Source organism: Dasypus novemcinctus, chromosome 10 (assembly GCF_030445035.2).
Source record: "Dasypus novemcinctus isolate mDasNov1 chromosome 10, mDasNov1.1.hap2, whole genome shotgun sequence".
Taxonomy (NCBI): Eukaryota; Metazoa; Chordata; class Mammalia; order Cingulata; family Dasypodidae; genus Dasypus; species Dasypus novemcinctus.
Genome location: NC_080682.1, coordinates 20,790,332 through 20,807,925, shown reverse-complemented (window position 1 = coordinate 20,807,925; position 17,594 = coordinate 20,790,332). Strand labels below are relative to the sequence as shown.

General features: G+C 41.7%; 1 protein-coding gene across 19 annotated transcripts in view; it reads left to right on the top strand.

Moving 5' to 3' along the window:
- CTNND1 (catenin delta 1) overlaps positions 1-17,594 on the top strand; it is a 59,780-nt gene that overhangs the window by 19,124 nt on the left and 23,062 nt on the right. For 6 of the 19 annotated variants that reach the window (XM_058305406.2, XM_058305401.2, XM_058305402.2 and 3 more), the window contains exons 2-11: positions 2,898-3,001; positions 4,236-4,523; positions 6,584-6,655; positions 7,893-8,045; positions 8,859-9,391; positions 12,505-12,968; positions 13,676-13,859; positions 14,720-14,837; positions 15,901-16,054; positions 17,009-17,077. In XM_058305406.2, coding sequence (XP_058161389.1) covers positions 4,329-4,523; positions 6,584-6,655; positions 7,893-8,045; positions 8,859-9,391; positions 12,505-12,968; positions 13,676-13,859; positions 14,720-14,837; positions 15,901-16,054; positions 17,009-17,077 — 1,942 coding nt within the window. In that variant the 5' untranslated portion in view covers positions 2,898-3,001; positions 4,236-4,328. Of the gene's footprint in view, positions 1-2,897; positions 3,002-4,235; positions 4,524-6,583; positions 6,656-7,892; positions 8,046-8,858; positions 9,392-12,504; positions 12,969-13,675; positions 13,860-14,719; positions 14,838-15,900; positions 16,055-16,547; positions 16,566-17,008; positions 17,078-17,594 lie in introns of all 19 variants that reach the window. The other 13 variants (XM_058305400.2, XM_004471048.5, XM_023592436.3 and 10 more) reach the window with 4 other exon arrangements.

Here is a 17,594-nt window from a genome sequence, read left to right as displayed (position 1 = left end):
TCTTATATTGGACTTATATTTTTGGACTTGATATAGTGTAAATTAAAATTTTGCTATTAACAGTGAGACCGTGGTTAGTTTTTTAACCTATGAGTCTGTTTTCTCATTTGCAGTAAAACTTACCTCCTTAGGGTTATTGTAAGGATTGCCAGGATAATAAATGTAAAACATTCAGTAATTGCAGGTTCTTTTCACCTTCCCTTTCTCCTTGGTAATAAACTGCTAAGATGATATATGATATTGTGATGACTGCTATGCATTAGATAAGCACCCTATGTCCCAGAACACTGGTCTAGGTAGGTCCTCCTAGTAAATAGAGTTGAAGTAAGGAAACCAGCACATCCATTCATTAGAACCCAGATGTGCTCTTGATCCGAATTAATTTCATCTACTGGTACACAAAATAGTTTTGGGCTGAGGCATCACCATTAAGTAATGTAACTGGAAGAGAGAAACTAACTTGAAATAACTTAAAACCTCATATTTGTGTAACATTATGTCACTTGATCCTCATAGCAACTTGGAGTTAGATTGGGCTAGTGGTGGTATTGACATCTTATGGACGAGATCATGGCAGGGACCTACTGCCATTGTTGGCTAATGACAGAGCTAGGGCTGGGATCCATCTTCTGAGTCCTATTCTATCCCACACAGACTCTGTTTCTTTCAGGCAGGTAATCTCTCTAGATTTTAGACCTAGGAATCTGATCTCTTTCTTTTTTTTCACTTTTTTTTTCTTTATTCATTTTTTTAATATTACATTCAAAAAATATGAGGCCCCCATAAACCCCCCACCCTCCTCACCCCACTACTCCCCCCATAGCAACATTCTCCTCCATCATCATGAGACATTCATTGCATTTGGTGAATATATCTCTGAGCATCGCTGCACCTCATGGTCAATGGTCCACATCATAGCCCACACGCTCCCATGTTCCATCCAGTGGGCCATGGGAGGACCTACAATGTCCGGTAATTGTCCCTGCAGCACCACCCAGGACAACTCCAAGTCCCGAGAATGCCTCCACATCTCATCTCTTCCTCCCATTCCCCACACCCGGCAGCCACCATGGCCACTTTCTCCACACCAATGCCACATTTTCTTTGATTACTAATCACAATAGTTCATGAATAGAATATCAGTAAGTCCACTCTAATCCATATTCTATTCCTCCATCCTGTGGACCTTGGATTGGTTGTGTCCATTCCACATCTATGTCAAGAGGGGGCTTAGATTCCACATGGATGCTGGATGCAATCCTCCTGCTTTCAGTAGTAGGCACTCTTGGCTCCATGGTGTGGTGATTGACCTTCTTCCACTCCATGTTAGCTGAGTGGGTAAGTCCAATAAACCATAGCGTAGGAGCTGAAGTCTGTTGAGGCTCAGGGCCTGGCTGTCATATGGTCAGTCCAGAGATTCAGATCCCCTGGGTATATATTAAACCCCAGCACCAACTACGATTCTGGTAAAGTAACAGGAAAGTCTTGTGAAAAGAGATCACATCTGAGTCCAGCTCCATCACACAGAAACACCAACTCCAAAGAAGGGCCAACTGACATGGCACTGAACTCCAAGATCTCTTTCTATTTAACTATTCCACCCTCTTCTCCAAGTGAGAGGCAGATGGTCAGCTTTAGAACCATCAAGATGGGAGAAGCTAATGACTCCAGATTTTGTTTCCTGACCTGGAACCCTGGGTGGTTTCCCTGTCTTTCTTCCTAACCACCTTTATTGAATTAGTTGAAGTTTTGGGGACAGAAAGTGGCAGGGTGACAAATGGTTTCTCTCTGCAGCAGGGCAGAATGTCACTGTATGCACTATGGTAGTGGTAGTTTGGGCTTTTATTAGCAAAGAAGGTTACAGGGCAGAGGCTGCCAGAGTGGTAACTGCAGTTAAGGTCTTTTGAAACTGAGTAACTGAAGAATCACTCGAGTCCTCTTGGTGTGTAAGGTTCATAGGCCATTGTACATAGCGATTAAGGGCAAGTGTTTAAAATGAAATGAAGATGAAAGGGGAGCAACATTGTTGATAAGTAAAGACTTGAGTGGCCTGTTGGAATGTAGGATGGGAATATGAAAAACCTCCAATGAGCTTCGGACTGAAAGGAAGAATAGGAATTGATAAGTGATTGTGATTGCCCAGAGCTAGGGGAGGAGGATATAGAGAAGGGCCACCAAGTTATCAGACTTAGGAACTGGATCCACTGGAAGGAGGAGTTGTAGTGATGGAGAATTATACAAGTGTTTTTGATACAGGAGGAGTTTATTGGGTACCTCTTCATTAGTTTCCTCTGGGTACTCTTGCTTGCTGAGCACTGTGTATATCCTAAGGCAAACAGGCCCAAGAATTTGAGCTTGGTAGGGCTCAGGGGAGCGTGGGAAAGGGAGCTGAAGCAAAATGCTCAGCCTAGGCTAGTCCCCACATGTCTTCCTCACCTCCACTATTGCAATGGTTTCTCAATGCCTTTGTGGGCATGCTGGGACTGGGTTTTGAAGTTTCTGCCTTTGGGGAGGGAAGGAGGGGGAAGGGTATTCCAACTGCAGGGTTTTTTAAAAAATTATTGTTGGTTTTTTTCCCCTTCCACTATTGGTTACTGGGTTTTTATTCATATTGCAACCTGTTCCTGGTTCTGTAAAGAAGTGCAAGTAGAGGACCTCTGATATGACAGTAGAATCCAGGTTTTGATTAAAACTGCATTGAGCTACCAGGTATCTGAAAACAAAGCAAAGTTCAAAGGGCATCTGCCACATTAAGTACTTCAAGTCATATTTTAAGTTATACCCTTCCGTTTCCAAATGTCTTTCTCCCAATACGTCCCATTGCTTCTCTTATTTTTTATGTATTGGGTATATTTTATTTTCCTCTCATTCCCATTTTCCTTCAAATATTTCTACAGCTCTGCTTCCTGCTTCCTCCTTGCTGTGGTGGCTGGGATGCTTCTCCCATGACTTTTTGAGTCTAGACTGGGCTGCTCTCTGTTAAATCAATCTGTTACAACAGGTGTGTATGGAAATATGTTTATTAAGAATTAAAAAACTTTTAAGTGTCCTTTTTCTTTAGAGGTTAATGAGGGTAGAGAGTAGGGGATAGAGTTTATTCTAAAACATACTTTTCAATATTGTACACTTTGGACTGGTTCCAAAAATCTCTCAGCTATAAGAGAGAAACCCATGAAGTCCAACAGTTTGAATATAATGTCCCTTCATTTACTAACCAACTTGCTCTTTATATAGTAAAGGTATGAGGAGCTCTTGATTTCTGTATAACATTATTTATTGTATAAACAGCATACATAAGCCCTTTAGATACTAGACTATTTATCCTGAATTAGAACAAGTAAAGAAATAAAGTTCTGTTTAGAGCTTTCTGCAGGATTACAGAGATTTAGGAAGTTCCAGCTATATTGTCAGTGTGGAGGTTAGGATATAAAATACTTTGGGGAATAATTTTAGAGTTTGAGCTAATGCCCCATTTCCTACTCCCCAAAGAGGTGAAGGTCCCTGAAAATAGTGCCTTTTTACAGAGTATTTGTGTTCTATTGTTGTCTCCATTAGTCAAGAAACAAATTTTGTTCTCAATATATGGAAGCATAATTTTGAAAGGTAGAAAGTCTCCTTCAAAAATGTATTAAATATGGAGCTTTTAAATTGAGAATCTGGCCTTAATTTTGTCTCCCATAATTGATGGTGGGAAGTTTTCACTACATTTCTTATTGGCATTTTAATTTGACGTATTGATTTAGTATATTTTACTTCCACTGCAGCAGTTACAACATTCAGATTTCAGAAAGACTAAGTAAGATCTGCACTGCTGCCTTATCTCTAGAGTGGCTTCTCCTGCAGGACAGAGTGCTTGTCTGTTCCATGGAATTACAACTTTTCACTGCAATTAATGCCAGTAAACTTTTCCAGGGACAGATAATCTAATTTTAATCTCCTATCATGATTCCAGGACTTGGTCAACATTCTCCCTCCCTTACCAACAGCATTGTTGGATGTAGTTGCACCTTTCCTTTCAATAGTTATTTCTGGTGGGGTGTTGAGGGAAGACAGTGGGAAAAGGATCTTGCGCTAGTAGACCCTGGTGATGGGCTCCCAGGCCTGGTGGTGGCTTGCTTTCAGCACTGCAGTAGAACCACAAGAGGGCATCTTTGGCTCTGGGATTAATAATTCATCTGTCTTTTCTGACCTGTGACCTTTTTTCTCCTCTTTCTTTCTTACCCTTTCCCCGGTAGTGTGAAGTGCGGGGGGCCTTCTCCCTCCTTCCTCCTTCTCTGTGATCCACCTTCCTTTTTACCCTGCCCTGTGGCGGCTCCGCCCCTTACGTCATGGACGACTCAGAGGTGGAGTCGACCGCCAGCATCTTGGCCTCTGTGAAGGAACAGGAGGCCCAGTTTGAGAAGCTGACCCGGGCGCTGGAGGAAGAACGGCGCCACGTCTCGGCGCAACTGGAACGCGTCCGGGTCTCACCACAAGATGCCAACCCACTCATGGCCAACGGCACCCTCACCCGCCGGCATCAGGTAACCCCTCTTTCCATCAGACCTGCAGGTAGGATTTTGGCATGATTACAGAGCAGCTATGGTTCTTGGGAAGCTACTTTCCTGATGATGATAGGCTCTTGATTGCCCATCATTCATGATGAACTTTTCCAGGTAGTGATAAATACTAAGAGATAGGGAATATTGCTGTGATGCTCAGCTGGGTGGACTTAATCTCTAGAAAGTGTCCATCCAACTTCCTGTTTTGTTGGAATGGAGTTTCTGGATTGGGATGCAATTCCAGTAATGATAGATTGTGTAGTTTGGAGCAGTACTCAAGTTGCTTATATTTTCTTAGATTTTTTTTTTTTTTTTGTATCAAAAACCCAGGAAAGTCAATATCTACTTAGTGTTTGGGGAAGTTGCGCATCTTATACTCTTAGCGCTAGTTCAATCTTCCTCAAGGTAGTCAGTCTGTGCTTAGAAGATGTGGCAATGTCTGTATATTGAGTGCTTCTGCTCCATATCGTCCTTGTGTGCTCTTTTTGTGTCTGTGTAAATCATGTCCTGGAGGCTGGGTCATTGTTAATTCCATTGGTTAGAGTTGGAGAGGGAGCATCATGCTGCTATTTAACCCAAATAACCACAGGAGCCAGTGGTCTCTGAGGTTGGCTGACTCTGTGATGTGACTTGGGATAGTTTGTGTTAGAAAAGAGAAGTATCTTATGTTTCATATGTCTCTCTAGTTTGGCTTGGCTGTGATATAATCTGCCTGAGGTTTTGTCTGTCCTTGACTTTGTGTGTGTATGTGTGTATAATAGACATTGCCTGATAGACTACATCGTAAGAGTTATCTCTTTGTGGGAAACAGCATTCCTCACACTCCAATAGTCCTTTTCATTGATTACTTATTATTTCTTTATTTGTTAAGACAGAGGAGAAGGTTCCTCATGCTGAGAAAGGGACAGATCATTCCCCTAATTGGGGGATGATCAAGAATTTGAGGAGGCTATATATTTGTATTTTTCCCAGGATTTTTATAGGAACTAGAGTAGAGAGTTAAGGATGAGAGGTATATATTGAAACGGAGCTGGACTGCTCAGGCTTGGAGTTGGGGAATTCCAGAATTTTGTGTGGTTTCTCTCTTCTCATTTGCTCTTTTTTATTTTTAACTTCTACTCAGCAATGAAACCACACCCTTCCTTCTTCCTGAAAGTAATGTTTAATTTCCTCTCCCTGTAGCATTACACTGTCTATAAAATAGGGGTGAATAGGGGGGAAGAGTTACTCAAGGTGGCTGAATCTCACTGTATTCTATTGGAGGAGGAGTAGGCAAATATATTTTTTATTCAGTGTAATGTCATTAGATTATTTCCTACTGCTTAAGACAGGACAACTTCAGGATGATATTTTGAAGTGTGTTCTGTGGCTTTAATAATTGGTGATTAAAGATGTTGAAATGTCTATTTGCTTGAGGGGAGTTGGGCTTCTTGTTTTTTTGTTTTGTTTTGTTTTTTTCATCATACTTGGAAAGGGAGACTTATGTTTCTAGCTTCTCTAGCTTCTTTCTTTAAAAAGCTGCTTGGTGTGGGGTTTTCCAATGGTAGTAGAGCATTAAGGAGCATGGAAAAATAAAGCTTTTGGAAACCCCCAGCCTAGCCCATCCAACTTTATATTCTTGGGGTCTTCCAAAAAGATTGGGTGTTGGGGAACTTAATCTGAGTCTCTGCTATTTGTTAAGCAAATAATTTGAGTGCCTCTTATATGTCAAGCACTATTCAAGGCACTAGACTCACTCTATTGAACAAACTGACCAAAAACAAACAAAAAAACCAACAAAAAACAAAACCCTCTGCCCTCATGGAGCTTGCGTTCTTACGTGCTGGAGACCTAGTCTGCCCAAGTTCCAGGCCTGATTCCAATTTTGAGGAAAGTGCTAAGACTAAAGAGTGATTTGATTCTTTTATGAGTACTGACACAAGGTCTACAGGCCACAAATATCATCTTGAAAGCCTTTTCCTGTTGGCAAAAAAGATCATTTGTATTTGGTAAAGCAAAGGAAGGCCATAAAATAAATTGTTTTCTTGTGGGCTGTGTTTCAGAACGGCCGGTTTGTGGGCGATGCTGACCTTGAGAGACAGAAATTTTCAGATCTGAAACTCAACGGACCCCAGGTAATTATTTTGGTCCAAGGCCAGGGGTACGTCTTGTCTTTTTATTTCCCTAACCTATAGAGTATATTGTTGTTTTGTAAAGTACCTGACATATTGTAGCCACCCTTTAATAATAGTTTCTTCCAATTAAGAAAATAAATAAGTAGAGCTCCAAAATATTTATGTGCTGTTTTGGAATGAACTTTAATGAACAATGATCTTTATCACTTCCTATACTCCCCTTGCCCCATTTGGCTCCTCAATTTCTGCATTCCTTTTCTAGAGAGGATGTGTGTCTGCTTTGCAGAAAACCCTACCTAAAACCTGGATGGTTTTGAGCCTTAGACAGTAATATCTGATGAGTAGCATTGAGTAAGTCTGAAGTCGACTTTTACTGAGTTTTCTGGTTCATCTTAAAATTTTATTATTTATTAAGTGAGATATTCTTTTGAAGGGCCAATCAGATATAGATGTGGCTGCAGTTACATAGTTCATATTCAGTTAGACCAGAACTGGGAAGTTAAATCAGCTGTCTCTGTCACTTGAATGTTGATGTGCCTATAGTTAACTCAGTTCATGTAGGTTAACTGACCAGAACTGGGAAATTATAGCTACTGTCCTTGGGAAGCAGACTTGGCCAACTGGTTAGGGTGTCCGTCTATCACATGGGAGGTCCGTGGTTCAAACCCTGGGCCTCCTTGACCCGTGTGGAGCCGGCCCATGTGCAGTGCTGATGCGCGCAAGGAGTGCTGTGCCACGCAGGGGTATCTCCCGCGTAGGGGAGCCCCACGCACAAGGAGTGTGCCCCGTAAGGAGAGCTGCCCAGCATGAAAGAAAGTGCAGTCTGCCTAAGAATGGTGCCGCCCACACGGAGAGCTGACACAACAAGATGATGCAACAAAAAGAAACACAGATTCCCGCAACAAAAAGAAACACAGATTCCGGTACCACTGACAACAACAGAAGCGGACAAAGAAGAGGACGCAGCAAATAGATACAGAGAACAGACAACCGGGGTGGGGGGGAAGGGGAGAGAAATAAATAAAAATAAATAAATCTTGAAAAAAAACCACTACTGTCCTTTGTACAAGTTTGGAAGATGGGACAGCCATCCCTCTAAAATTCTGGGGCTTATAGGGGGTGTATGAGGAGTCTTGGTCCCTAGGACCTGGTCCCCATTCCATGCTTTTCATTGGGATGAATTGTTAATATATATGATGTAATAGTAGCTTCCTCTTTTTTACTTTTTTCATTGTAGGATCACAGTCACCTTTTGTATAGCACCATCCCCAGGATGCAGGAGCCAGGGCAGATTGTGGAGATGTACACGGAGGAGGACCCTGAGGGAGCCATGTCTGTTGTCTCTGTGGAAACCTCTGATGATGGGACCACTCGGCGCACAGAAACCACAGTAGGTTAAGACCTGAGTAAGGGGAAAGCAGATGTGGCTCAAGTACTTGGGTTCCCGTCTACCATATGGGGAGTCCCAGGTTTGGTTCCCAGGACCTCCTGGTGAAGGTGAGCTGGCCTGTACTGCAAGGTGTTGCAACAAGATGATACAACAGAAAAGAGACAGAGAAAAGACAATGAGAGACATGGAAAACCAGGGAGCTGAGGTGGCTCAAGTGATTGAATGCCTCTCCCCACATCAGGGGTTCCAGAATTGGATCCTGATTTCTTCTAAAGAGAAAGACGATAAGAGAAGGCAAGCAGACACAGAAGACTGCACCACGAATAGACACAGAGAACAGGCAGCAAGCACAGGCAGCAAGGGGGTGGGGAATAAATAAAATAAATCTTAAAAAAAAAAAAAAAAGAATTGAGTAAGGTCTGGGAGTGATAGAAGAGGTTTTCCTATGGTCTCTATTAGGAGAGGAGCCAAGCACTTAATTAAGGTGGATGAAAGGCCACTGATCTTTGGTGAAGACATAAATGAAGTGATCTCTGGCCAAATAAAGACAAAAGAAGAGGTACGGGGAAGAAAGCCACTATAGCAAGATCTGTAGTGGCTTTCCTTATAGGCATAGTTAATACCAGGGCAATTTTCTTGCTTCGGGACTTCCTATAGGATGTAGTGAAAGATAGATAATACATTGTAAGGCACTATAGGCACAGTGAACAGGATATAGAGTTGATTTCTTTTCTTAGAGTATTCTAGAATTTAAGCTTATATTGCTCACTCCCTTCATTAGTTTTTTTTCTTGGTCTTCTTCCTTACTTGAAGGTCAAGAAAGTAGTGAAGACTGTGACAACACGGACAGTACAGCCAGTCCCTGTGGGTCCAGATGGGCTGCCTGTGGATGCCTCAGTTTCTAACAACTATATCCAAACTCTGGGTCGTGACTTCCGCAAGAATGGCAATGGGGGACCTGGTCCCTATGTGGGACAAGCAGGCACTGCTACCCTTCCTAGGAATTTCCACTACCCTCCTGATGGATATAGCCGCCACTATGAAGATGGTTTCCCAGCTGGCAGTGACAACTATGGCAGTCTGTCTCGGGTGACCCGCATTGAGGAGCGGTATAGGCCCAGCATGGAGGGCTACCGGGCGCCTAGTAGGCAGGATGTCTATGGGCCCCAGCCCCAGGTTCGGGTAGGTGGGAGCAGTGTGGATCTGCATCGCTTTCATCCAGAACCTTATGGGCTAGAGGATGATCAGCGTAGCATGGGGTATGATGACCTGGATTATGGCATGATGTCTGATTATGGCACTGCCCGTCGGACTGGGACATCCTCTGATCCTCGCCGACGACTCAGGTAGGCAAGGATATAGGGAGGAAAGGGTCTTTGCAAGAAGGGAGAAGGGGTAGTTTTTCCTTCTACTTAAAAGAGCTTTTCAGGATCCACAGATGCTTGTAGCCCTCTCTCCCCTGCCTTTTTTTTTTTTTTTTTTGGTGGAAGGCAACCATAATCTTCCTTTTACTTAGTATTGACTTATTATATTGTCTTTCTTTTTTGTTTTAAAAATCATAATTATGGAAAAGGATTCATGATGGTTATTGGTCTGTGTCCTGAAGAGTAGATTTTGATTCCATGCCAAGAGTCTGCTTTTTCCGGGTAAGAACTGACTCCCTTTTGGTGATAGGAAGCATCACTAATAAGCCTGATGCCTGGAGCCCTGGAATACACACTTACTTGTTCCTGGGAATTTCTTCAACTTCTGATTTGGTGTTAAGAACAGAGTTGAGGGTGTTAGGCTTTCAGGGCTGGAATAGACAGTTAAGGTATTTATAAGCCCATCCTGTGGTTTTCATCCCAATTTAAAAAACAAACTTCTACCTCACAAAGTATGCTTAGGGTCAAACATTTGATTATAAAGTGAATTGGGGGCTGACATCTTTAGGGAATGCTATACTAGTGATCTTCTGAAAGGTCACTAAGCAGCTGCCTAGGCTGATTTTACTCTTTGTCCCTGGGGATTCTTTGGTTTTGTGAAAAGGGGAGTGATTGATATTTGGACTATTAGGTGGTTGACCTTGGAGAATGCTTTAGAATGGGTGTTGGCAAATCCTTTTTTGGTAAAGCATCAGATAGTATTAGTTCAGGCATTGTGGATTGTATGTTCTTTTTAACAACCTCTTAAAAAAACAAAGACTGTTCTTAGTTTTGTGGAAGTTTATTGAGTCAGATTTGGCTTGGACACCACCAACCCCTACTTTAGAATAGACCTGAGACAGTGTTTCCAGGCAAAAAGAAATAAGAAGCAAGGGGAAATATGTGATTGTCTTGATGCTAAAGATGTCCTAGTAGTTATTGCTGAATTAACAGTGAACTAGGCTGGGCACAGGGGTAGAGCCCCCATTATCTAAGCCTGAGTCACCCACCTTTCAGTTTTCATTTGGACAGCTAATTCAACTCCCATGTTGACTCACCTTTTATTTCTGAAGGGACATCAGATCTCAGCTGATGTAACCTAGAGCGGTGGTAGATAGCAACTATCACTGAAGGAGTCTGTCCAGGGTGTTGGCTCTAGTACAAATCTGCTTTTTCTGACTTCCTCATTTGTAAAGAGTGATTTGGATCCAGATGAGTGCAGGTAGCACAGGTCATTCTCTGTTGTGTGTAGCTGTGACAGTTGATATAGAATGGTTTTGGGGCTTGGTCCTTGGATTTGTTCCAGAATTGTGTTAAGACTTGGAAACCTGCTTCTCCAGCAAGAACATTAGCTGCTTCCTGTTCTGGGCCTAGAAGAGTGATACAAGGTCAAACTAAAACAGTAAGGCAGAGTGGAGCTTGGAAAAAGCACGGGACTAGTCACAAGACCCTCCTTCTGCTTGTGCCTCTTCTACTAGCTATTAGCTTCAAGCAAGTCACTTGCTCTTCCTGGGTATTGTTATTTGTAAAACAGAGGAAAGAATGTCACGATCCAATGCCTGTAAAAGAAGGAAATGTCAAATTTCTGAGTGTTCCCAATCTTGGTTATGATAATTATTTTGTAATTCCTATTTAAATAATAGTGAAAGAAAAACATGCTCAACAAAAACTTGAAAAGCCCAGAGCACCCTATTGCTTGATAAATAACTACCATTATCATCTTAGTGCATATCCTTCTGGGTTTTTTTTTCCTATGCAAGTAAACATATTTTGACTGTTTTCCCACTACTAAAATGGAATTTTAACCTACTTAAAAAACTTAGCGGGGGTGTGGAGGTGTGGGGGGTATAAGGGAACCTCTTTATTTTTTAATGTAACATTTTTTGTGATCTATGTATCTTTAAAAAAAACATTTTAAAAAGGTATATAAAAAAAACTTCGCTATGTAATCTCATTTGATATCAGTGATATTTTAAAGTAGTCTCAGTGATTTTTACTACTTTGTCCATCTGAATCACTGTTGAGTGGTTGATTACTGTGAGGCAGACCCTCTGGTCAGGTTAGCGTTGCGGATTTGGTGACTGTAGGAGTGGTTTTGATGAACAAACAACAGGCTTATTTGGTTGTGCACTATAGAATCTCCCTCTCCTGTGGGAGCCACAGAATGAGATGAGCTCACAAATAATGAATGGGTCTCTTCCTGGAGACTGTGAAGAAGTAACTGTGTGACAGACTCACCCTCTAGTGGTTGTTGGTGGTACTGAAACAAGGAATAACCTCAGGCTTGATTTCTCTCTTAGATTCAATTGCATTGTCTCTGTTCTTGTTCTTAGTAGTTGGGTATCCCCAGTTTCCGTTTTGACAGAATTGGAGTTATTGTCTTTGGATAAGATGGAAATATATCTTTAACACAGTTTTTGAGTAGCAGAGACAACTTTGGAATGAACTGTGGAAGTTAATGTTCTAGCTGATATCAACACCAAAGCCAGGTCCTCATGATATTACAAGAATTCCTTATTATTTTTACCCAGTCAACCCCTCTTTGTAATTCCAAAATGGGTAGGGACAGACTTGAATATGAAGTGTATTTATAGCTGTTCCTGTGCGAAATACCTCATTTCCCCTTTAGCTTAGGGCTTGTAAGAACTGTCCTCAGGCTTTGTTTGCTGACTTCTTAGACTTTGAGTGAGGAGCTTTGGTTAACTGCTGTCTGAGGGTTTATTTTAATTTATCCAGAGAAGTTAATAGCTGTTAGGATCATTCACTTGCTAGCCAATCAGAATTTGTTTTTTTCTTTGTGATTAACCTCTCTGAATTCTTGTTACTTTCCTAGTGGACATACTTCACAGAAACAAAAGGTTTTAATCTAATTGCAGATGCCTTTAAAATGATTCCTTAATTGTTTCTATCCCATTAAGAAAAATTGATGAGTATATCATTCATGCAAAGGAGAGATGAGATCAATAGGGAGCTGCCTTGAAGAGGAGGGGAAATAAGAGTGTCTGGGAGGTTAGATGTGACAACTCTTTTCTCTTGGTTCTTCCAAAATCTTGCAGGAGCTATGAAGATATGATTGGTGAGGAGGTACCATCGGACCAGTACTATTGGGCTCCTCTGGCCCAGCATGAACGGGGAAGTTTAGCAAGCTTGGATAGCCTGCGCAAGGGAGGGCCCCCTCCTCCCAACTGGAGACAGCCAGAGCTGCCGGAGGTGATCGCCATGCTGGGTTTCCGCTTGGATGCTGTCAAGTCCAATGCAGCTGCATACTTGCAACACTTGTGCTACCGCAATGATAAGGTGAAGACTGATGTGCGGAAGCTCAAGGGCATCCCGGTACTGGTGGGATTATTAGACCACCCCAAAAAGGAAGTGCATCTTGCGGCCTGTGGAGCTCTTAAGAATATCTCTTTTGGACGTGATCAGGACAACAAGATTGCCATAAAAAACTGTGATGGAGTTCCTGCCCTTGTGCGGTTGCTCAGAAAGGCTCGTGATATGGACCTTACTGAAGTTATTACTGGTGAGTTCTAGGCCTAAGGGAAACTCCTAGGTTAGGGACACTGTTTCCACCTGTAGATTTTGAGTACTAGAGGGGGATTTCTAGTCCTTTTACTTTTGATTAGAGGTTGTGAACTGGTGGCCCTTGGGCTAAATCCATTCCACCAACAAGATTTAAAAAAATTTGTAGAACTGGATGTGAAGGTTTAAAACTTAGGAGATTTCACTTAAAATCCCAAATTCATGGATTTTATTAAAAATGCAGAAGAGCTGGTAACTGCATCTGTCTTTCTCTATGGCAATAGTGATCTTAACTGATTAGGACATGTGCAGTTTGCACATAATGACAGTTTGCACTAATCCCCAACACAGTCTATTATCTCTGACCAGTTACTGCCACATAGGAGTTATCTCCCAGACATTGAAGCTGAATGTCCATCGCCATTTATCTGTATTCTTGTCATTTCTTTTAAACATCTAACGTCTTGGCTTATCTTACTTTAAACAGTGGTTTTTCAAATTGTGGGTTTTTCACACTGACAAATTCATGTGTATTGAAAACAGTTTTGTTGATCATTTTCATCACTCTAAGGGAAAGGGAAAGAGAGAGAGATTGAGATTTGGTGATTTGTGAAGACTAGGAAAAGATGTAATAGGGAGTTCTCTTTAGCATTCTTCAAACATACCGTCTTTGGTGCTGGAGAGCTATCTGACCATTGTCTCTGCCAGGAACCCTGTGGAATCTCTCATCCCATGACTCAATCAAAATGGAGATTGTGGACCATGCACTACATGCCTTGACAGATGAAGTGATCATTCCACATTCTGGTTGGGAGCGGGAACCTAATGAAGATTGTAAGCCACGCCATATTGAGTGGGAGTCGGTGCTCACTAACACAGCTGGCTGCCTTAGGTAACAGCAGGGGCTTAGAGAGTATGAATGTTAAATTTTTAAGGACTGGCTTCAGTTTATTTATTTCTTTTTTTAAAGTTTAAAAATTTTAGCCTGTCATTTAGCCTCCACCCCTGCTTTCATCATGACTCCAGCCTGTCTTTCTTCCTTTGTCATTATTCTCTCATGTGTACCACATATGCCCTTTATGTTGATTTGTCTGCTGTTCCCCACACATCCTTCCTCACTTATATGCCTCTTTCCTCTGACCATCTAGTGTGATAAACATTTGTTCTATACTTACCATGTGTAAGGCACATCTCTAGTTCTGGGCTTGTGTATATCTCTGTCTCTGCCATCTGTATTTCAAATTGGGTTGTGATAAATGCAACAAATGAGGTGCTGGGAGGGGTATGTGTGTTTGTGAAAGATCTGTTCCTCATGTCTGTAGTGTCCTCTCCTTACTTCTCTTTTGAGACTAAGCTCAAATACATATATTTCATGAAAGTTTTCCTAATTTCTTCTTCCTCTATCCTACAAATGCTGCATTATAGTCATTCCCTCTTTGGAATACCTGTGTACGTTCTGACTCATTCTTTATTTGTATTTCCATATAAAAAATATCCTGTCTTGAATTATTGTTGTTGCTATACTTTATATACTGGGCTCGCTCCCCTCCCCCCACAGAGTTATAAATGTCCGAAAGGCAAAGACTTGTCTTATTCAACATTCTTTCACTTGCAGGGCCTTGCTTGTAATACAGGTACTCACTAGTTGTTATAGTGAATAGAAAAGATATTAAGGAAGCTTATAGATGTGGAGGAATATTTAAGGGAGAACTTCTGGGTTTGAGTTATCTTGAAGTCTCTCTTTTCCCTCAGGAATGTCAGCTCAGAGAGGAGTGAAGCTCGCCGGAAACTTCGGGAATGTGATGGTTTAGTTGATGCTCTGATTTTCATTGTTCAGGCTGAGATTGGACAGAAGGATTCAGATAGCAAGGTAAGTTAGTGACCAAGTGAATTTTGTGCACAACAATTATGCGATACCTGGATTGCAGACCTATCATCTATGGTTTTCAAATAATGTTCATACCTATTCTTTTAACCTTCCTTCACCTATATAATGTTTTTTTTTTTTTAAGATTTATTTTTATTTACTCCTCACCCCCTCATTGTTTGCACTTGCTGTCTGCTCTCTGTATCCATTCATTGTGTGCTTTCTGTGCCTGCTTGTCTTCTCTTTAAGAGGCACCAGGAAATGAACCTGGGACCCTCTATGTGGGAGAGTAGCACTCAATCGCTTGAGCCACCTCCACACTATATAATGTATTTTTTTTTGGATTTATTTCTCTCCGCTTCCCGCCCCCCCGGTCTGCTCTCTGTGTCCACTTCCTGTGTATTCTTCTGTGTGCACTTGTGTTCTTGTCAGCAGTACTGGGAATCTGTGTCGCTTTTTGCTGCATCATCTTGTTGCGTCATCTTGCTGCATCAGTTCTCTGTGGGCGCAGTGCCACTCCTGGGCAGGCTGAGTTTTTTTCACACGGGACAGCTCTCCTTGTAGGGTGCACTCCTTGTGCGTGGGGCTCCCCTATGCGGGGGACACCCCTGCGTGGCATAGCACTTCTTGCACACATCTGCACTGCGCATGGGCCAGCTCACCACACAGGTCAGGAAGCCCTGGGTTTGAACCCTGGATATGGTGAATGAATGCCTATCAGTTGAGCCAAATTGGCTTCCCAATATAATGTATTTTAAAGCTGCTTAGTCCTACTTCCAAGGTTGTGCATTTTTCTTTAGAGGAAAAAGTCAGGATGATCCAAGTTTTGGGTGACATACCAAATGGTGGCAGAAGGTCCATCCATAGTTGGACCTTCCATTAACCTGAGGCTACAAGGATTTCGAGAAGCATTGGGGCACTTAAGAGGGATCATAAGAGATAATGGATTAGGGTACACTTTTGAGGATCAGTATTTTAATACCTAAATCATGGAAACCTGTACTAGCTGGAAGTCATTATACTCTTTCTCTTCTTTAATTGAGACTTTTTTTTTTGTATTCCCAAGCTTGTGGAGAACTGTGTTTGCCTCCTTCGGAATTTATCATATCAAGTTCACCGGGAGATTCCACAGGCAGAACGTTACCAAGAAGCACCTCCCAATGTTGTCAACAATGCTGGGCCACATGCTGCCAGTTGCTTCGGGGCCAAGAAAGGCAAAGGTGAATCCTGGTTCCTTGTTCCTTGCCTTTTAATGTGGGATGGGGAAAGGAAGGAATATTTAGCTTTAGGGGCAAGATATTTGCTGAGCAGTACAGGAGTCTGCCTGGTCAAGGATGTCTTTTTTGCTCTGCTGCTTTCCTATGTTGTATGCTTTATTCAAGGTGTGATGGTGGTGGTAGTGGTGGTGGTGGTAATGGTGGTGGTATTAATGGTGGTGGTGGTGGTAATGGTGGTGGTAGTAATGGTGGTGGTAGTAATGGTGGTGGTGGTAGTAATGGTGGTGGTGTTGATATCAGTCATTGGGGCATTGAAGGGTGCGAATTCAACTAATCTGGGGCCTTCTCCCCCCATTCCTCCTTTGTGTTTCCTATGTTTTTCTTTTCTTCTTTTGTGCTTTCCTGCTAATTTGCCTTTGATCCTGTTGACATCTTTCTCCTGCATTTTTCTTCCTTCATTCTTTCCTGTTTTCAACCTTGGGTGATGTACTGGAAGATGAGTGGTTCTCCAGAGGTGAGTGGAATCTTTTAAGGCGCTTGTCTACTTCTAATTTGCATGTTTTGATTTTAGTTTTCCTAGTGTTTCTTCCCTAACCCTTCCTATGGATGCATGTAGGAAAATTCAGTAGAGAAAGAGACCATTGAAAGAAGTTTCTTGTTTGAGCTAATGGCTCAGGGCATGCTGTTTCTGGGCAGCAGTCCATGTTATCAACAGTGGTTATCTGTATCTTACCTATCTTTTCTGTTGCCTGTACTCTATCCTTGTTTCTGTATAGCTGGGACAAGTTGGGGACCTTGATTTTTCTTTGCCCCTCTTGATGTGTCTCCGATTCAAAGATTCTTACTGAAAATGTAAGAATGAAAAGTGTGCCAGGTTAAAGTCTTTCTTTTCTTAAACTTCTTATCACCCTGCTCCCTCTTACCACCACCCACCCTTTTTTTTTAAAATTTTCAAAGGGAAAAAGCCCACAGAGGATCCAGCAAATGATACAGTGGATTTCCCTAAAAGAACTAGTCCTGCTCGAGGTAAATTTCTTTTTCTTCTCAGTCTCCAAGGGTCTTATAAACACAAGCCACAGATACATAAAATTTATGTAATATGTTCGTTATTCTCTCTTCTCCAACTTAACGGATTTGAAATTATGGTAAAGGTATTAGGAAACTCTATAGTTTTATAGCTGTAACTTAGAAAAGACTGTTTGTTAAGGGAAATATTGATATTACTTGAGGAGCTAGGATAAAATAATGATGGAAGTCTAGACCAGGAACTTAGGTGCCCGAAATACCCACAATAGTTCTATAATGTTAGACTCTTACTACCTTTTATAGGAATTTTCTTTATCACAGTTTGGATCTTTATATTATATTCATCAATATAAACAACAGTGTCAACAGTAAGTCTTTAAAATTCCCAACTCTCAATATAAAAAAACTAAATCTATGATGGTCCCTTTTATTTTGCATATTTAATCATAGTAAAGGTGAGGAGAATGGTATAAGTAGGAAATAATTCATTTGAGATGAGTAATCTTTAATTCTGAGG